General features: G+C 32.1%; 1 protein-coding gene and 1 non-coding gene across 2 annotated transcripts; one reads left to right on the top strand and one right to left on the bottom strand.

The window, feature by feature from the left end:
• Window positions 1–555: 555 nt before the first annotated feature.
• Window positions 556–17,425, bottom strand: LOC114349441 (SH3 domain-binding glutamic acid-rich protein homolog). The gene is made up of 3 exons (XM_028299818.2): window positions 16,789–17,425; window positions 3,576–3,779; window positions 556–865 (listed from the first exon to the last, which is right to left on the bottom strand). Exons 1-3 carry the CDS (start codon window positions 16,831–16,833, stop codon window positions 716–718), a joined length of 399 nt encoding a protein of 132 aa, XP_028155619.1. The 5' UTR covers window positions 16,834–17,425; the 3' UTR covers window positions 556–715.
• Window positions 17,224–17,331, top strand: LOC114349475 (U6 spliceosomal RNA). The gene has a single exon (XR_003655633.2). It is a non-coding gene; the product is annotated as a U6 spliceosomal RNA (small nuclear RNA).
• Window positions 17,426–22,548: the final 5,123 nt, after the last annotated feature.

Consider the following 22,548-nt stretch of genomic DNA (forward strand, 5'->3'; position numbering starts at 1 on the left):
TGATTGTAAGTTTTTATTATTACCTCAAATGCGATTAAAATAATAACAAAGTTCTTTTACCGGGCTTCCGGTACATTTCGCAACCTAGTTTCCCATTTAGGTTCAAATGGTGACTTGGGTGTTACGTAACGTTTAGGTAGGGGGAGGGGGGTACATAAAAACGTTACAGTGCGTTACATGGGGGAGGAGGGGTCAAAAATCTTCAAACATTGCGTTACGTAATACTTGAACGCTCCCTAAGGCCCTCACACCAATTCTGCCCAGGGGCCTCCACTACCTTAAATCCGGCTCTGAGAGGATAGGCTACCAAAAAGAGCACTGAATGCTAGAATGCAGGGAAAGAGACCGGTTGAAAAGCTAAAAAAGCGCCGAGAAGACACAGTAAGCAGCGAATCACAAGCACTTTTAAGAAGTCCGTGTATGGAGAAGAGCAGCCACAGACAAACAAGGGTGGAGGCAAAAAATAAAGGAGGCCAAGACTCAATTTGGGCTATAGTGCCGTAGAAGAACAAGATATGGTACAAGTTTCAAAAGTCACAAAGGGAATAAAAATCATTTTTTTAGATGTATAGTTATATTTAATTGCTTATCTAATTTCTTATTAATACAAAAGTCAATGCAAAATTATCACATTTAAAAAATATCTTGAGATGCAAAATAAAATTTTTGAAATATATAAAAAAAAATCAGTACACTACTTCTTAGCGAATACTTGCTAACCCATCAGTTCTATTTCTTTGTTTGAAACTTGTATTACATCTTCAGGTTCAATAAGGTCACTGCTGTCTTCAATTTTGGTTTCTTCGATTTTAAGAAATGATTTTAATTCTCCCAATTCGTTAGCTTCATCAAACATATCGTAGTCCTAAAAGAAGTAAAGAAAAAGTATATTTCAGTGTTATTAGCGTGTACTGTACCATTGCTCAAACTATTTTTGAATTAGTATTTTATAAATATTACTACTAAAGTGGAGATTTAGATTCAAGTTGAAATAGTATGATCTGGATTCATAAAAATGTTAAATGAAAATGAAATGAATAAAAAACGAAACGTTATGTACCCTCTAGGCTATTATAGGAGTAGAAGGGTGGACGTTAAGAGCAGCAGCTATAAAAAGTCAGAGGCTTTAGAATTATGGCTGTATCGACGCATACTTAGAATACCTTGGACAGACAGTCACAATAAAGAGACAGTGTTGGGTTTAATAAGAACTACACTTAGCCAAAAAAATTAACGCACCACCACCTTAAAACTGGGTAATTTTTGATGTCTCGAATTTCCTAAACATATTATCCGATTTAAGTGGTTTTTTAATATAATATAGCCTTATTTTTTTAAATATCGCTGCACTAATATTGTTGCTAGATAGATAAACTGTCATTGTATACCGGGTGTACCAATCAAACTCTATTTTTTCTCACAGTTCGCATCACACTGTGGAATATTCCAGCATTTATAAAATAATTAAATTAAAAGCTAACTATAGCCCCACGTTTTCTTAATATTATGTTTTTTAATTCATTCGCTTATGTTGGGTAATAAAAAAGTTAGTACTTTAACAACTAGCCATGTTTTTCATCAATACACGGTGTTTTTAAATAAGTAGGTATGGAATACTTTAAGGGGTAATTCTGCATGAAAAAATAATGACAGTTTGCTTCATAAACGTACGATATATTTATTGCTCTAAAACCGGTTGTGATGTGCAAAAATGAAATTTGGTGGGTTTAAAGAGGTAGTTATGTCACATTTTTTGACATACAATTAAGGATTTAATATTTCCCATTTGCCCGCATACGAATAATATTCAATATTTAGATTGGTAAAATTCTTAATTGTATGTCAAAAAATGCGCAATAACTACCTCTTAAAACCCACCAAACCCACCAGATTTCATTTGCATATCTCAACCGGTTTTTGAGCAATAAATAAGTTGTCAGTTGGTAAGAAAAATTTCAACACCTTTTATTTCGGAAACGAAACATTTGCGGACATACGTTTATAAAGCAATCTGTCATTATTTTTTCATAGAGAATTACTCCTTAAAGTTTTCCATACTTATTTAAAAACACCCTGTATTGATGAAAAACATGGCTAGTTGTTAAAGTACCTAACTTTTTTATATCCAACATAAGCGAATGAATTGTAAAACAGAATATTAAGAAAACATAAGGCTATAGTTGGGTTTTAATTTCAGTATTTTATAAATGCTAGAATATTCCACAGTGTGATGTGAACTTTGAGAAAAAACACAGTTTTATTGATATTTGGTACACCCGGTATACAATGACAATTTACCTATCTAGCAACAATATTAATACAGCGATATTATTACAGAATCAGGCTATAAGTAATAGCTATATTAAAAAATAATGTGTGTGTACTTTGTACGCACGTAAGAAGTTATACTTCTATTATATGATTTAAACGAAATTAATATACTTTTTATTTATATTTTGTTTAAATATTAAACTAATTTATACTTACTACTTCTCAAGCATTTTTATTAGAACAGTGCCAAAAATTAAAATAATTAAAGAATAAAACACACACAAACACATTAAACAAGCCACAAATGATGTCTGAACATTAATTGTCGAAAATTTTTTTAACTAAATACGTATTTTCTGAAAATACAATTATATAATAAATATACTTACAATCATAAAATGTATTAAAAAAAAAACAAAAAAGGAAGTTTCTATTGGGACTCGAACCAGCGCTGATAAGAGCGGTTGGTATTGGAATTAATTCGCCTTCTCCGCTTAGCCACGGACACGATGTGTCATTATTTACGAAGATCGACTAACTAAACGGATTAAACTTGTGATATTTTGATATTTTGAAAATTGATCAAATTATTTTAATTTTGAATTGAAATGATTTAGAATTGAAAAAATACAACAAAACATAGAGTAAAAAAACAATAAGGTGAATATTGATAGAAATTTTGATGGTAATCAAATTATATAAATAAAAGTATTACATACTATGTATTTTGGCAGATCAAATAGGTAGGTTTATACCCATGATACATTAACAATTCGTACGTACCTGCTGCTTTTAAAAACTATTTAAAAGTCACTACAATATTATAAACTTTTTTGTTTCTGTCCTCACAACAATAAAACTAATATATTATACATTTGTTTACCTTTACCTTTACCTCCAAACCACAGCTGCCATATCGGATAATTTTTGACATGTCATTTGAACATCCAATCAGAACAAAGTTATAATGCGCATGCGCCGGGCTGATAGGTTTTAACATATAAAAAAATCACCCTCTATCGCCGATAAAGAAGTATAACTTCAAAAATCACTTAAATCAGACAACAGGTTTAGGAAATTCGAGGCATTAAAAATTACACATTTTTAAGGTGGTGGTGCGTTAATTTCTTGGAGATGTGTAATAATAAAAATACCAAATCATAATTCAAAAGGGATAATAGAGACCTAGAAAGACTTCGAAAAATATGGTCGTAATAGCCTTGTGAAAACGGAACAGGTAAAGTATAATTCCTGTGGCGAAAAGCAGACGAAGAAAATGGAAAAATTGGTGTACGAATACTTACCCCACAATAAATCCCATCATTAAATAACTGAGGAGGTAGTGGATGTTTCGGCACAGGATCATTTAGGGTTCCCCCCAGAGACGTGGCATTTAACTGCATATACGCTTTCGGTTTTTCACCATCTTCGCCTGTAATATCCACGGTTTCATATTTAATGCATTTGGAATCCAAAATAGACAGCACTCTTTGTTGTCGTGATTTAACCTAAAAATGTCAAAAACAAAAACGTTTAAAAACCGATTTAGTCGAAATCTTGTTTATACTTCAATCAAGCAAGCAATAGGATCAAACCAGCATGTAAGACATGCGCACCCCATAGAAAATAATATATAGTTGTTAGAATTCATTGGGGTGGGGGAATTGATCCGAGTTCCGAGTAGATCAGTCAGATCAGACCACTCAATCTCTCTCCAATGCTCTAGCTCAGCGGTTCCTAAATGGTGATCCGCGGAACCCTGGGGTTCCGTAGAAGGGGCGCAAGGGTTCCTCGTCCGTCCGACCGTTAAATAAAACATTTGTAGAAAAGACTCATAACTACATCTAATTACGACTTTTCGCTTAAACCCCGGTATGGTGCGTGGCAAATATCTTGAACCATTTGGTTGACTGGTTAACTGGTGAGAACAGAGTACAATACGGAAGACCCTGATGCTGGACAAGACCAACAAAAAGGCTGAATTTAAGGAGAGAACTATTTTAAAAAAGACAAAATATGTAGAATCCTATTTGTCTTTTGGATTTATTCCTGTGGAAATTGCTGAGAATCGAGATGGACAATGCGTTATTTGCAGTAAAATTATGTGCAATAGCTGTCTTGTACTTGCAAAGCTTAAGCGGCATCTTGGCACCAACCATCCGCAACTGAAAGGTAAAAGTGTAAGCTTTTTTGAAAGGCACAAAGAGATACATAAAACCGATATAACATATCTGTTTACAGAGATATGTTAAAACAGATAATGAAAACCCAACACAAGCATCATTCCTGCTAAGTTACAGAATTACTCGTGCTGGTAAACCACATACGATTGCAAAGAATTTAATCAAACTATGTATTGCAGACACCGTCGGTTGAGTATTCGGAGAAGATGCAGCAAAAAAGTTGCAAAAGTTTATCCAATAACATCATATTCTAATCGAATTCATAAGATTTCAGACCACATTGAAGATGAATTAATTTGTGGGTTGAAAGACAGTGAGATGTTTGCTTAACAACTCAAAGAAATTACAGATATCGCTGGGTTATCAATACTGCTTGTTTTCGTGAGATACACCTTCGGAGGATCAATTGAAGAAGATTTGTTTCTCTGTCTACCCTTGGAGACTAAAACAACAGGAGAAGAAATTTTTAGTCATTGATAATTATGTATATGACTAAACACCATATTGACTGGAACAAATGTAATGATCTGTTTAGCGACGGAGCTGTAGCTATGGTCGGCAAAATAAAAGGAACTGTAACATGACTCCACTGGAGTATTCAAGGACTCCAAAGACTGGAGTACGTCCACTTCAGTAGAGGCTTTTAAAAAAAGCGTGCGAAAAGGTATGAAGTCAGCATCTATCACTTTTGTTGCACACGGAAGTAAGATAGCTTTCAAGAGAAAAGGTTTTATCAAGATTATTTGAATTGCGCAACGAACGTACGATATTCTTTGCTAACAAATTTCTGTATCTGTTAGTACCAGTGTTGCCAATCGGCAGATAATTATCCGATTTGCGTATCTTTTTAAAAGTTGTCGTATCTTCTTCGTATCTTTAAATAAATCGAATATTTGCGTATATCTTTCAGTGTATCTACCAATCTACTACAACAGACTAATAACAAAAATATACTTAAAAAAATCCGCTTCTCTTTTATATTATATTCCCAACAACACATTAATTTTCTTTGGTTCTACCCAAATTTCTATAAATAGCCTATATATTGGATGGATGTTAGCGACATCCGATACTTTTCATGGTAATTATTTAAGATAAGAAGAGACAAAAGAGACGTGTGCGAATTGTTTTGTTTAGAATTTTAATGCACAAATGTTTACACTTAAGGCATACTGATCCAATTCAAATTTCAAAAACAGAGATTCTGCCGTCCGATTTTATTTATGAGTTTTTAGTCTTTGATAGCTACTGCACGATTTAGTTTTATTTCTATTTTATGTACAGTGCAATGCTCAAGTAAACGTCTGTTGAAATAAGTTTTGGTTTGTGAAAATACTTTTTTATAATGGATAAATGGTAAAATTAAAAAATGAAGATAACATAATATATTTGTTTCCTAATTTAAAAAAAGTAATTTCATTGCTATTTGTTCTACCATTTTCAAACGCTAGTGTAGACTGTACAATGGGTTTTCAGTAATGTATTTAATATAAAAAAAGATACAAGAAACCAGGATGATTCTAAGGGGAGATACAACTTCTGGATGGTCTCTGCGAGATGATCCTAAAGGAGGGGTTACAACTATGGATGGTCTCTAAGGGAGACCTTCAAAATCGCTACTGTCATTAACACGCCTAAGTTCACGCGCAACTTTGATACGAGAAGTATAAAAAAAATATGCATTGAAATCCAGATCCTGTAATTTTTGAGTATTATAAAGTGAGTACAAAGACATACAAAGTTTTCTTTTTGTAATTCCATCTTTATTTACAATGCACTTCTCGTAGACTATTATCGATAAGGTAAAGTTGTCACTATTTTGGGTCGCGCCCCTCTGACCCAAGTAGCAATTTGTCGACGCGACAACGTTGTCTACCGCGTGGCAACGTTTTGTTACAACGTTGTTATTGCCTAGAAGACGACCCTATTCTGCACTAATTTGGTGGACGATTTTTGAGTTGTCTTGACGTTGCCTAGGCAACCTCCTGTGAAGCAACATCGTTTCGTAAGCGTTGCATAAGACAACTGAAGCGACTATAAAAAGAACCTGCGCGTACAATGGTTGCTCAAGGAGTCAGACTGGTTATGTTTTTTTACCTATATTTTTAACACCTGTATGGTGAATGCGAAAACCAAAAAGGTAACTATTTTGACATCGTATTAGGTATTTAAATTTATATAAATACATAAAGGACTTAAACAAAATTACCTGATGTGAAATTTATAAATGCATCTCAGATTACCGTCAAATATGGATATTTCACCTTTAAAAAACACACGCGCTCCTTTTTTATGACATTTTTGACAAAAAATATGCAAATTTAAAAAAATCTAATTTTAATATAAAAGTCAAAATTTATGTTAAAGATGTTCTGTATAAATTTAATGTATTGATGGTGCTTTTAAAGGTATCAAAAAATGCCTGCATTTTTTATATCCTGTGTTTTCATTTTCTTTACATCTCAAAAATCTCAAGTAAAACCAAAATGGTGCATTAACAATATTACCAATATTACTAAAAAATACCTTATTACCAACTCTAGACGGAAAAGACAACTTAGAAGTCCAATCGCCAACCAAAACCCGGCCGCGCCGACTATCCCAACGATCCCAACCATTTTAGATTGCACCCTCTTATTGGGTGACAGAGGTCATGTAACCAGTGTCAAAAGTGTAGCATTCTCCTTAACAGCGTTGTCACATTTAGGAGATTTCTACTTTTTTTTTGGTAGGTTTTTGATATTTTTTAAAATATTCTAGTAGGCAATATTTTTTAGTAGATTTTTGGTATATTTCAACATTTTGTTATGACTAAAATAAAATTTGCTTTTTAATAGTATTTACCCCATTTCTAAATTAATTTTCAGACATTTGGTTACAATTTCCTAATGCCATTACCGAAAATAAGATTCAGAACGTAGATGATGCAATGTTACAGAGAAATGAAAGTGGAAACTGGATTCTTGTGTAACAAACTTGCAGATTTCAAGTAACAGTGCAAGCAGTATTTCAGGTGTTATTGAAGAGTTCTGGCATTCGGTGAGCCTATTAGAAGCTAATGATGGAAAACTAAAATATCTAAACATATGTAATTTTGCAAAACAAAAAATGTTGTGTTTACGTGTTTCTAATGTTAAATGCGAAACAATTGTTTGAAGAATTTGATCCAGACATGCAGATGTTAAAATTAGGGGATGACAAAATATTCTAGTTATTAAATGTACCAATTCATTTTTTTCGAATCATGAGGAAACTATAATAAGTATTTTTGAAAAATTTAAACGCAAAATGAAAGACTGCATTATTTAGAAAAACCAAAACGTTTCTTTTGAATGAGATATTTGGAATTAAAAGTCACACTAATTTTTTTCTTTTTTTCACCCCTGTAACTTATTAAAATAAACATTATAGAAGTTTTCAGGGACTTTCGGTCCTCGGTAATATCGTAATCTTTCTTTCTGCGTTTAAATTTTTCAAAATACTTATTAGTTTTCTCAGGATTCGCAAAAAATGTAAACATTTAAAATACATTGAACATTTTAACAGGCGACATTTTGCGCCTATCCCCTTAAGTTTTATTATCAAAAATCCCAAATATATCCCAAAAATCCTTAAGTATATTTTATTTTTTGATTTAGCAGATTTTAGCTAAAAAATGGTAATTATGTTGGTGGCTTGGATCGAATGGTTTGGAATAATTAGGTCTCCAATTTTTGGAATTCCTTTTGGGATATTTAGGACGGATATGCATATTACTGCAGTATAAGTATACTGTATTTACATGGCCTAAAAAGAATCTACTGATTTTGTGAAAGCAAAGCTATAAGTATACTGAAAGAGTAAAAACTCACCTGGCAACCCCGCCTACTAAAGCTGATACAAAGATTGAAAGATTAAGGTTATCAAATCTACTGGGATAAAACAGTGGACAATGGAATGGAAACGAGCTATTAAAAAAACAAATTAACAGGTTGTTAAATAAATCGAAAATTTCCAGCAAAATAAAACATATAATAATAAGAAAAAATAAGGTTATAAAGTAAATTATTTCTCTCCTTCTGAAGTTACCGCAAGGGTGTCACACACCTAGAACAACACCTAGGGTCGTGACAGACAACTTCAGAGTCTGCCAGAAAACCCAAATCGGCCAGGGCGTAAATTAGTTTAGCATTATAACGTTTTTAAGTCGTTGCGATTGTTGAAAAAACTGAACTGTGATATGTAGTTGTCACAATGGTAATAAATTAGTTGCCCGTATAACTAAAGGTATTACTTAAAGTTGTAACATCGTAATGTCAGTCGCGATAGGGGACGTTGGCCGAAACAACTCAAAATGCTCTCTGGCAACGTTATATACAGTGCATTTGTTTGTACTGACAACCAATGCGTCGAAAAATTGCTACTTGGGGAGGGGTATGGAATAGTAATGGTGTTAAGCGTAGAGAGCTCAAAGTCCATCCAAATGGGGGATTATAATCCCCAACCCCCCTGGTTACGCCTATGAGCGTATCTTTTCGTGACAAATAGGATCTTTTTCGAGCGATCATCGGATAATCTAGAGAAATGCGGTTGGCAACACTGGTTAGTACGCTTGTTGAACAATTGCATGATGAGCAATAGTTGATGATATTTGCAGTAAATTTTTTGCAAAAATTTTGCAGTAAAAGGCAATATCGTCTCTTAAAAACAAAATTTGCTTCTGGATAGAAGCTATGAAACAAAAACAAATTATTAATGTTTTACTCTTTTAAATAACTTTCTGGAAGAGAATGAGCTAGGAATATAACACCTCAGATGTGGAAAAAACATAGGTATTACCTAGTTGATCATTTAATTAACCTCGAAAAATCATTGAAAGCTTATTTCCCGGAGAAGTTACGGGACATCGACTGAATTAAGAATCCATTCACAAAACATACCAAGCCATCGCGCATCGATGCTAACTATGTAAGAGTATGAGAATTTGATCGAGACTAAGTGTTCATCCCTTCTAAAACAAAAATTCGTTAGAAAATTCTAATCTAAATGACTTTTGGATTGCACTTTTGGAGAAAGCTATCATGGTTCTACAGTCGAACCCGCTTATTAGAATCCCTGTTATAGGAATATCCCGGTTTATGGAATATAAATTCAAGTTCCCGAAACATTTCCATTTACTCCTTAATAAATTTATCTGTTTATTGGAATAGGATCTAACTAGATAATACCGCTTATTAGCATATTTTGCAGGTCAAAGAATATTTTTTTTTACAATTCACTAAAAATTTAAATTATGTTTGGTATTATGGTTTGTCGTCAACGGCCGGTAGTGCTGGATTAGATATTATTAGGGTAATAAATATTTATTACTTTGTTAGGAATACCAATTCGATCTTTAGCATAGCCGACAAATGCATGGGTCATAAAATAATTTTTATTTGTCAACACAAAGGCACTGTTGCCTGTTATAAAATTGTTAGAAGCTGTTTAGTTAGAATTCACTCAGAGAGTACCTACTTGTTTGTAAGATGGAATTATGGCTTTGTTAAATTCGAAAAGAAGAGAAAAGAACAAGAATGTAACAATCCATTTCTTGACGCCAATAAAACTTCTATTCAACCAATGGATTAAGGATGACCACACGGATTAACAACGAAAAAGCTATAATTACCAATAATTTCTCAAGAAAAAAAAAGTAATTTTGTTATATAGGTATGCATTTTAATAAGAAAATATTTACATATCTACATGTTGCATACATTTCATATTAATTATATAATGTATTCATTCACATACATGTAATGTAATTTGGTATTTAACACATACATAGATAAGTACTAGTTACACTACTGTATTATTGACGTAAAAAGACCTAAAACCATTTACATACACTGAATATGTAGGTACATATAATATGATATACATATTGGCATAGTATGTAATAAAACTACATATTGGCATAGTATGTAAAACTACACATTGGCACAGTATGTAAATAATATTATTACGTATATTCGGTAACACTTATTTCGACTAGCCACCAATGATCGGTTATTAGAATATCCCGGTTATAAGAATATTTTTGCCTTGCACAAAGGCTATTCCAATAAGCGGGTTCGACTGTACTTCCTTTTGTGACCACTTACCTATGTGAGACTGGTTTTTCAGCTTACGCTTGTACCAAAAACAAATTTAATTTTAATACTATTATAAGAAAATATAATATGTGAAAAAATTTCATTCTCCACATTCAAATAGTTACAGTTACTTACTGATTGTATTTATCTATGTATAATAAATATTTTGCATTCATTACAATATTATATTTCATTCATAATTCGTTCTAGACCAGGGCGCATCTGTAAAAATATTAGTACATTTGGACGTTGAGAGGTGACTCAAATTTATTTGCAGAAATTGCTTGAAAATAACTCAAATAATAATATTTGACTTATCCTCCCTCTCAAAAAGGTCCGGAACATTTTTTAAATAATCAAAATGTCAAAAAATGAAGAAAAAGTTCGATTTTTTCTTCGTTTTTTAATTATAACTTTCTTGGAATACTTGGAAAGTATTCATTTCCAAGAAAAGTTGTACTAACATAAAAGTTGCGTAATTAAATTTCCTACAATATAGAATTGGTTAAAAATTTAAAAAAATAGTCACCCTTGTTGCAAAATAGCAATAATTGCGAAAAAACCATATAAAAACAAGTATTCGCATTTTACGTTTTTCAACCATTTGTGCTACACTTAGGACCTCCATATTTCACACAGAAAAACTTTATGATACAGTAAAACATTACCGTAAATTTCGTTAAGATCGATTTAATAGATTTTGCAAAATAAATTCTGCAATCCAGCTTTCGCAAAAAAAATTCATTTTTTCAAAATGTTACAAGACTGAAAATACAGCAGATAGCAAGTTGAATTTTTTTTTTCTTATAGAAGTGTACTGTACCTTTTATTTGCAATTTGAAAAACTAAAATCGATTAACTACCACGGCGTCAGGAATTTTTTTAAATAAACATTAATTATTGGTGCTACGCGCAGGATAGCGGATAGTTTGCTCTGATTTGGCATTCCAATGACCTTTGATAATGATTAATACATTTTAATTTTTATTACATTTCGATATAAATAAATTTGTTTATTGCAAAATAAAAACTGATACTCTATCCTTTGAAATAACACTTTTTTAGCAAAAACTTTCTTTGTTTATATATTTTAACTTAGAGAATAAAAGTTTATTATTTTTAAACATATGCAATTGTTTAAACAATATTTCACAAACAATAATAAAATTAGTTTGATTTTTGAGGAATTAAAATATTAAAATACAACAAAATATAGAGTAAGAAAATAATATATTAGATAAAGATTCGAAGAAATGGTGGAAATCAACTTGTGTGAATCGAACACCGCTGTCCTGCGCGTAGCACCAAAAATTAATGTTTATTTAAAAAATTTCCTGACGCCGTGGTAATTAATCGATTTTAATTTTGCAAATTGCAAATGAAAGGTACAGTACATTTCTATACGCAAAAAAAATTCAACTTGCTATCTGCTTTATTTTCAGTCCTGCAACATTTAAAAAAATGAATTTTTTTTGCGAAAGCTGGATTGCAAAATTTATTTTGCAAAATCTATTAAACCGATCTTAATAAAATTTATAGTGTTGTTTTAGTATATCATATAGTTTTTCTGGGTAAAATATGAAGGTCCTAAGTGTAGCATAAATGGTTGAAAAACGTAAAATGCAAATACTTGTTTTTGTATGGTTTTTTTCGCAATTATTGCTATTTTGCAACAAGGGCGACTATTTTTTAAATTTTTAACCAACTCTATATTGTAGGAAATATAATTACGCAACTTTTATGTCAGTACAACTTTGCTCAGAAATTAATAGTTTTAAAGTTATAATCAAAAAACCAATAAAAAAATCGAATGTTTCCTTCATATTTTGACATTTTGATTATTTAAACAATGTTTCGGACCATTTTGAGTGGGAGGATAACTCAAATATTGTCATTTGAGATATTTTCAAGCAATTTCTGCAAAAAAATTTGAGTCACCTCTCAACGTCCATTTCAAAACAGATGCGCCCTGGACTATTCCTTCTTTTAAAGTCTCCACATGAAAAATATTCAAACTAAGGTAATTTCTTTATATTTATAAAAATAGGGTTCCGCCAAAAAAATATCGTCAATTAGGGTTCCAAGACCAAAAAAAAATTGGGAACCCCTGCTCTAGCTAGACCATCCTCTACCCCCCGACAGCTTTTAATATAGGTAGGTCAGTTTTAAGAGACCGTTATTGCACATTTTTGCGCAATAACAACCTCCTAAAACCTACCAAATTTTATTTGGATATCTCAACCGGTTTTTGGAGCAATAAATAAATTGTCAGTTTGGAAGAAAAAATTCAACATCCAGTATCTCGGAAACGAAGCATTTGCGGACATATGTTTATAAAGCAAACGGTTATTATTAGAAACACCTTGTAATGATGAAGAACATGGCTAGTTTTTAAAGTACCTAATAGGCTATTGATTATGTACTATAGAAAGGAACTACAACGTTAACGGGGTTTTATTGTTTCATATGGTCAATGAATCTCTATATATGAAAAAACCGCGGAGTGCTACCATTTAAAGGGGTGCCTTTTTGAGAAATGGGTGAATTAGTCCCTGGGCACAGGTTACATTAGGGTAAGTTCTATGCACTTTTGGTACAAACACGTCTACATAAAAATTGTTCCTGGTTAAATTTCCTATCTAAATATAACTTTTTAAATCCAAAGATACTTTTTTTTACAAAAAAATATTCAAAAGAAAAAGCACAAAGAAACCCAAAAGAAAGAAATGTTGTTTTTTGTCCCATAACTTTTGTCCACGGGGATATAGATATAGACATTGCTTCACATAAAAAAAACTTAAAAATTTTATCTTTAAAATGATGTTTGGCAGAGACCATTAGGATTTACAGTTTTAGAAATATGATTTTTCAAAGTTCGCCACTCACATCAATTTTAGGCAATGTTCCTTGTTATTTCGCAAATATTGTTCTGTAACTTTTTTCTACGTAACTTTAGGCATATGCAATGGTACATGTAAGATGAATAGAAATCAATTACCTTTAAAATGTTCTACTGTATAATGTTGTACGACTTCTTTTAAAGAGGTTATCTTTTTCAAGATGTTATACTTTTAACGAGTTTTTATATTTTTTACGATTATTTTTTAAATTTCCCAATATAACTTTTTTTTCTACATTTAGGTATATATTATATAATAAAAAAGAAAGCTTATTCTGTTAACTTTAAAATGGTGTATTATAAAAAATTCTAGGATTATTTTTGAATAAGATATGCTTTTTCAAAATGTAATAAGTACTTGCAACGATTTTTGATTTAAGGATTATTTTTTAAATTTCTCATTATAACTTTTTTATGTGATTATGTGTTATGATTGAATCTTATTTTTTATAGGTAATAGGTACTTTGGATCTACTTGACTCGGCCGGGCAAACTTCAAAATATGGATTAATTCCAATATTTACTGTCAAAGCTCCTGCACCACAAGCTTTGCTTGAAATAATAGCATGTAAATGTACCAAAGGATGTACAAAAAACTGCGGTTGTAGGCAGATAGGAATTAGCTGTTCAATCTTCTGCAAAGGGTGCAATGTGCATAGGTACTAATTGTGGGAACTCTAAGATACCTGAGTGTCAGAGGAAGATATTGAAGCTAATGCTAACAAAGAGATGGACTTTGATTTTGAAAAATTTTTAAATGTCAACATTTAAATAATTTTAAGTGATGTTTTCTAAGACTAATGTTTATGTAATTTTTGTAAAAGAAATAATTTTAAATAATACAGGTAAACAAATATCAAAAAATCACTCGGTTTCCATTATTTAAATATAGATGATACGCCATTTTAAAGAACAGAAAGTAAGCCCTCTTTATTGAGCAATATATAGTATATTCATGTACAAGGAAAAGAAAGTTATAATAAAAAATTTAAAAAATAATCCTAAAATCAAAAATTGTTGAAAGTAATTATTACATTTTGAAAAATAATATCTTATTCAAAAATAAGCCTAGAATTTTTGTAATACACCATTTTAAAGTAAAAAATATAAGCTTTTTTTATTATATAATATAGTATATACCTAAATGTAGAAGAAAAAAAGTTAGAATGAGAAATTTCAAAATTAATCGTAAAAAATGTAAAAAATAATATTTTTTATATTAGGTATTATATAATATACAGTGCTAGTCAAAAGTCCGTACCCCCCTCGTATCTTTTGAACGGTTATACCTATAATAGTGAAATTTGGAGTGAGGAAATAAACGGACGTAAGCTTCTTAACTAGTTATGACAGGTGACGTAATAGTGACAGATGACGTTACAGAGCCACTGTGACCGATAATTTTAAATGGGACCTTATAGCAAGTGATACCTCGTTTGAAAGGTATTTAAAATACCTATTCAGTCATACTAATTTTTTTGGGTTTAAGTTGATTTTGATTTTGGTGAATAAATTAAATAAATATAATATTGTAGTTTCGAATTTAATTAATAAAAATTCAAATGTCCGCCTATGGATTTTTTGTCAAAAAAGTTGACGTTTTTTAATTCTCTAGTAGTTTTTACGTCAACGTCAACCTGTTTGACAAGTAATCATAGGCGGAATTTTGAATTTTTATTAATTAAATGCGAAACTACAATTTTATATTTATTTCATTTATTCATCAAAATTTGCTTAAACCCAAACAAAATTAGTATGACTGAATAGGTATTTTAAATACCTTTCATACGAGGTATCACTTGCCATAAGGTCCCATTTAAAATTATCGGTCACAGTGGCTCTGTAACGTCATCTGTCACTATGACGTCACCTGTCATAACTAGTTAAGAAGCTTACGTCCGTTTATTTTCTCCCTCCAAATTTCACTATTATAGGTATAAACGTTCAAAAGATACGAGGGGGGGTACGGACTTTTGACTAGCACTGTATAATATAATATTATATTATATATTCTATATGTAATATAATATTATATAATACATAATATATTATATAATAATATTATTTTATTTTTATATTACATGTATTATAAAAAATCGTTAAAAGTAAAAAAACTTAAAAAACCATAATCTCTTCAAAAAAAGTCGTGCAACGTGCAACGTTATATAGTAGACCATTTTAAAGGTAATTGATTTTTATTTCTATTATGTGTACCATTGCATATACCTAAAGTTACGTAGAAAAAAGTTACAGAACAATATTTGCTAAATAACAAGGAAAATTGCCCAAATTGCTGTGAGTGGCGAACTTTGAAAAATCATATTTCGAAAACTATAAATCCTAATTACCCCTACTAAACAACATTTTAAAGAAGAAATATGTAGATCTTTTTTCTGTAAAGCAATGTCTATACCTATATCCTCGTGGACAAAAGTTATGGGACAAAAAACAAAATGTCTTTCTTTTGGGTTTCTTTTTGCTTTTTCTTTTGAATATATTTTTGTAAAAAAAAGATCATTGACTTTAAATAGTGATATTTAGATAGAAAATTTAATCAGGAACAATTTTTATGTAGACATGTTGTACCAGAAGTGCATAGAACTCACCCTAATGTAACCTGTGCCCAGGGACTAATTCACTTATTTCTCAAAAACGCACCCCTTTAAATGGTAGCACTCCGCGGTTTTTTCATATATAGATGTCCATTGACCACATGAAATAATAAAACCCCGTTAACGTTGTAGTTCCTTTTAGCTATCTTATTTTGAATATAATCAATAGCCTATAACTTTTGTATTATCCAACATAAGCGAATAAATAAAAAAAGACAGAATGTTAAGAAAACCTGAGGCTATAGCTGGGTTTTAATTTCAGTATGTTATAAATGGTAGAATATTCCACAGGGTGTTGCGAACTTTGAGAAAAAACACAGTTTGATTGGTACACCTGGTATACAATGAAAATTTACCTGTCTGGCAACAATATTATTACAGCGATATTGTTAGATAATAAGACCGTAACATATTAAAAAAATCACTTAAATCGGACGAGATTTAAAAAATTTGAGACATCAAAAATGACCTATTTTGTGGGGTGGCCGTTTTTTGTACCGGTCAGTGTATTTTTATTAATTTTATTACTTATTTATAAAAATATCCCTAGACTTTTCCAATGTACAAAAAATATGTATATTTAATACGATAAAAGCGATAGGTAGGTATATTTTCACTTCAATGATCGATGCAATTAACCGTGAACAGCTCAGTTCAAGGTAATGTGTGACCTCCTTTACATTTATAATGAAACATACAATACATACCTCGGTATTACAAGAGACTCCAGTTATATACACCTGTACAACCATTTTAATAAACAACAATAACAATACACTAACAAATTACTCACACAACAAATTTTTGTTTTTTAGGAATTACAAATTATTATTCATCGTCTTCTTATCTTTATTTGTGTTTAAGCCTAGTTATCGGCCGGTAATCTAAAGTATTCATGAGATAAGTGAACAACTAACTGTTTTGTAAGTGACGACTACAACGACTAGTTTTATGGTATAATTATGCGATTTTGTGAGTGGGACGACAATTTCATCAACCTCTGGAGACCACTGAGATACCACAAAGTACCGGACGATAGAAAAAGTTTGTAATTGCGTTATACAGCATGTACAAAAAATATCTCGACTGCTATTTAAATTTTTAGGTATACAAAAACAAATTTAAATTAATGTTTGTTCGTTGTGCTCTCTTCGGGTGGTACATATACTAAAATTGGAATGATCCAGAAAATATTAGCATGGTCCCTATGTAAAGATGACACCTAAAATCGTGAAGCATTCCACATTTTTTTAATTATAAGCTAAACTCTGTTTCTCGTGGCTTTCAACAATATATAGTCTGGATCACTGCTCCCCTTTATTTAAGGAAATACCTACTTATATACCGACGATTTGGCCCTATTTGCAAAGGACAAGAATATACAAGGTCACGAATCCACGAAGGACAAGAATCCCTTTATAAACTAAAGATATAGTCCACGTTAGTAGGCGTGCAATTGACCCCACTAAAAACAAGATGTGTGATTTTGTGAAGAACCTGTTTTATTATGCTGAAGTTCATCATTGAAGGCTTTAAAGCATACCTTTCCAAGTCTGCAGCACTTAAGCTTTGTAACATATCTCATCGATCGAGAAGACTAGGATATTTGTTTATTCTTCCCGATTTTAGAATAACCAATCTTATTGATTATGTTTTTCTAGGTAGGTGCTGATTGTTTCCTTAATCTCTTTCTGAATAACTTCGATCAAGTGCGCTACATCCCACATCAACAGTTATATTTTTTGGTATACCTACTCAGTTCAGTTCATCCACAGAGTCCATGCCCTAAACGTTGTTTTATTGAACCGTAGACCTTGACTCTGGCCTTTCGATAAGACTCTCAAGCACTGCTTGTTCCAGTTTGTTGATGATCAACTCTGCTTGAACTCTATCAACATGAGTATCAGGTTGGTGTCTATGTACTATTGCTGTCTTAAATACTGTTGTGACATTGTGTTATGATCTAGTCTGCTAATTCTAATTAGTTTTCCAATGTTCGTGTTATGTTTTTATTTTAAACTCAGAAGGATTAATGATTCCGTTATTCCTGAGATATCCGCTTTTATACTTTGATCTCACTATTTGTTCCAACGACTTGGGACGAAATGCTATCAAGGACGGCGGTGAGCCCTTACCATGTTAAGGTTACTACTATCTTTCAGTTATCTGGGTGAGCCCTTAAGGAGACACTTTTTCCCTCTATATCATGTATCTTCTGTATACGGTGGTATTAGACTCCTTTAAAATAATAAAAAAAAGAATGTGTGTGTACTTTGTACGCACATAAGAAGTTATACTTCTATTATATGATTTAAACGAAATAAATATACTTAAAACAGTTTATTTGTATTTTATTTAATTATTAAACTAATTTTGATATTACCACTTTCAAAAATTTTTTATTAAAACAATACCAAAAATTAAAAAAAAAGAATGTGTGTGTACTTTGTACGCACGTAAGAAGTTATACTTCTATTATATGATTATATAATTATAAACGAAATTAATATACTTTTTATTTATATTTTATTTAAATATAAAACTAATTTATACTTACTACCTACTTCTCAAACATTTTTATTAAAACAGTGCCAAAAATTAAAATAATAAAAGAATAAAACACACACAAACACGTTAAAAATGCCACAAATGATTTCTGAACATTAATTGTCGGAAAATTTTTTAACTAAATACGTATTTTCTGAAAATAAAATTATATAATAAATATATGGTATTGGCGTTGTATTGGGGTTCACTCGCATTTTACGCTTCGCCACGGAGACAGTGTGTCATTGTGTGCGAAGATCGACTAATTAAACGGATTAAACTTTTGACATTTTTGCATTATGTAAATCAAATTATTTTGATTTTGAATTTAAATGATTTAGAATTGAAAAAATACAACAAAACATAGGTAGAGTAAGAAAACAATATATTAGGTGAATATGGATAGAAATTTTGATGGTAATCAAATTATGTAAATAAAAGTATTACATACTATGTATTTTGGTAGGTTCAAATGATAGTTCAAATGATATTACATACTATGTATTTTGGTAATAGGTACCTATGATACATTTACAATTATTACGTACCTGTTGCTTTAAAAACTATTTAAAAATCACTACAATTATAAACTTTTTTGTTTTGCCATATTGGATAATTTTTGTCATGTCATTTGAACATCCAATCAGAACAAAGTTATAATACGACTGCGCCGGGATCAAAGGTTTTAATCCTATTAAAATTCACCCTCTATCGCGCGTAAAGAAGTATAACTTCAAAAAGAAAAAAGAATCGTCCGTGTCTGGATTTTAACCCGGGACCTCCGCGATCTGTAGTCGAATGCTCTACCAATAACCCATCAGGGCTTTGTTTACACTACTTCCCGGACGTAATTACAAACCACGGTGACAAATAGATCAAGTGAAGTATAAAAATATAAAAATGTTCCAAATCCAAAGACACAAAAATTATAATAAATATATTTACTAAAAACACTAACATATTTTTTTCAAACATTATTTGCGCTGATACATACATAACTTGAATGATTTAGCAACTAACAACATACTGTCTTTGTGCGCATGCGCCCAGGATAATAAAAATTCACTCTCAATCGCGCCTAAAGAAGTATAACTTCAAAAAACACTTTATTCATTTCATAATTTAAAAAAAAAACTCATACAGAAGTAAAGACTTCAAGTTGTATACCTCATCATCATCATTCTCTTTGCCTTATCCCTATGCGGGGTCGGCTTCCCTAATTGCATTTCTCCACACAATTCTGTCTTGGGTCATATCAATGTTAATCCCCTTTACCAACATGTCCTGCATTATCGCCTCCCCCCAGGTCTTCTTTGGTCTTCCTCTCCTACTCCTTCCAGGAATCTGCACTTCAGCTATTCTTCGTATTGGGTGATTAACGTCTCGACGTTGAACATGACCGAACCATCTTAACCTATGCTCTCTCATTTTGGCATCAATTGGTGCCACACCTAGACTTCCCCTAATATACTCATTTCTAATTTTATCCTTCTTTGTCACTCCACTCATCCATCTAAGCATTCTCATTTCCGCCACATGCATTCGTTGTTCCTCTTTCTTTTTCACTGCCCAACATTCAGTTCCGTACATCATAGCCGGTCTTATGGCTGTTTTATAGAATTTTCCCTTCAGCTTCATTGGAATTTTTCTGTCACACAACACACCACTTGCTTCTTTCCACTTCATCCATCCAGCCCTAATTCTACTGCATGCATCTCCATCTATTTCTCCATTACTCTGTAATACCGATCCTAGGTACTTAAAACTATTGCTTTTCACAATCATTTCACCATCCAAAGATACCATTTTATTTGTAGTAGCTCCATCTTTAAATGAACATTCCAAATACTCTGTTTTTGTCCTACTAAGTTTTAAACCTTTTTCCTCCAGAGCTTGTCTCCACTGTTCCAGTTTTTGTTCTAAGTCTCTTTCACTATTTCCTACTAACACGACATCATCAGCATACATTAAGCACCATGGAATGTTACCCTGTAGTTTCGCTGTTATCTGGTCCAAAACTAATGAGAATAAATACGGACTAAGCACAGAACCTTGGTGCAATCCTACTTTCACATGAAATTTATCAGTCTCTCCCACACCTGTCCTAACACTAGTCGTTACTCCCTCATACATATCCCTCACAATCTTTACATATTCACCAGGGACTTCTTTCTTATTGAGTGCCCACCACAGAATCTCTCGAGGAACTCTATCATATGCTTTCTCAAGATCAATGAATACCATATGAGCGTTTGTTTCTTTACTCCTGTATTTTTCCATCAACTGCCTTATAATGAAAATTGCATCTGTTGTTGATCTACCCTGCATAAAGCCAAATTGATTCTCGGATATTTCGGTCTCTTCACGTATCCGTCTGTCAATTACTCTTTCCCATATTTTCATGGTGTGGCTAAGCAGTTTTATAGCCCTGTAGTTTGTACATTGTTGTATATCTCCCTTGTTTTTGTAAACAGGTACCAGTATACTGCTTCTCCATTTGTCTGGCATTTGTCCGACTTCCATAATTCTATTAAATAGACCTGCTAGCCACCTTGTTCCTGTCTCTCCCAATGCTCTCCATACTTCCCCAGGAATATCATCTGGTCCTACCGCTTTTCCTTTCTTTATTTTTTGAAGCGCTTGAGCCACTTCCTCGTTGGTTATTTTGGTGACCATTGCTGCTACTGTCTCCGTTGACTCTACAGGCTGTCTGTCAAATTCTTCATTTAATAAGCTGTCAAAGTACTTTCTCCATCTCTTTTTGACTTCCCTTTCGTGAACTAGTATTTTATTATTTTCATCTCGGATACATCTAATCTGATTAAAATCTTTTGCTTTCCTTGCTCTCTGTTTGGCTATTTTATATATCTTCGTTTCGCCTTCCCTGGTATCAAGTTGATCATATAGGTTTGAATACGCTTCTGCTTTGGCTTTTGCTACTGCTACTTTCGCTTCCTTTTTCGCCACCATATAGTTTTGAAGATCTGTGTCGGATCTGGTTTCTTGCCACTTTTTATATAATTTTCTCTTCTCTTTTATTTTTCCTTGTACTTCGTTTGACCACCACCAAGTCTCTTTATCCTCAAACTTTTTTCCTGACGTTTTCCCAAGTATTTCAATAGCAGTCTCTCTAATACTACTGGCCATTTTTCTCCAAAATGTATTAGGGCTTCCTTTCATGTTCCAACATATTTCTTCTACTATTCTTCTCCTGAATAGACCTTCTTTCTCATCTTTCAGCAGCCACCATTTGATTTTTTGTGGTCCTCTCCGATATTTTTGTTTAGTTTCGCTTTTTTACTTCGATGTCCAGAACAAGCAGCTTTTGTTGTTGGCTTACTGTCTCACTCACTATTACCTTGCAGTCCTTGCATTCACGTATGTCTTCTTTCCTTATCATGAAGTAGTCTATTTGGGATTGATGTTGTCCACTTTTGTAGGTAATAAGTTGAGTTTCTCTCTTTTTAAAGAATGTGTTAACAATCGCCATATCCAATGCTGTTGCTAATTCAAGCATGTCATCTCCAGCTTCATTTCTAGTTCCAAAGCCTAATCCCCCATGTATTGTTTCATATCCTGTCTTGGTTTGGCCCACATGTGCATTGAAATCACCTCCTATTATAACTTTCTCCTCTGCTGGAATATCACTCAGTACGTCTCCTAATTGATCATAGAAAGCTCTTCTTTCATTCTCACCCAGACCTGTTTGGGGAGCATACACACAAACAACATTCAATACCTCTTTATCAATTACGAATTTCACTGACATCATTCTATCACTCGTTCTTACAACTTCTACTACGTTACCTTTCATTTCACTATCAGCAATTATACCAACTCCATTTCTAGTGTTACTACTCCCTACATACCACAATTTGTATCCTTCACCTAGTTCTTTCGCCCTTTGTCCTTTCCACCTA

Source organism: Diabrotica virgifera, chromosome 6, assembly GCF_917563875.1.
Source record: "Diabrotica virgifera virgifera chromosome 6, PGI_DIABVI_V3a".
Lineage (NCBI taxonomy): Eukaryota > Metazoa > Arthropoda > Insecta > Coleoptera > Chrysomelidae > Diabrotica > Diabrotica virgifera.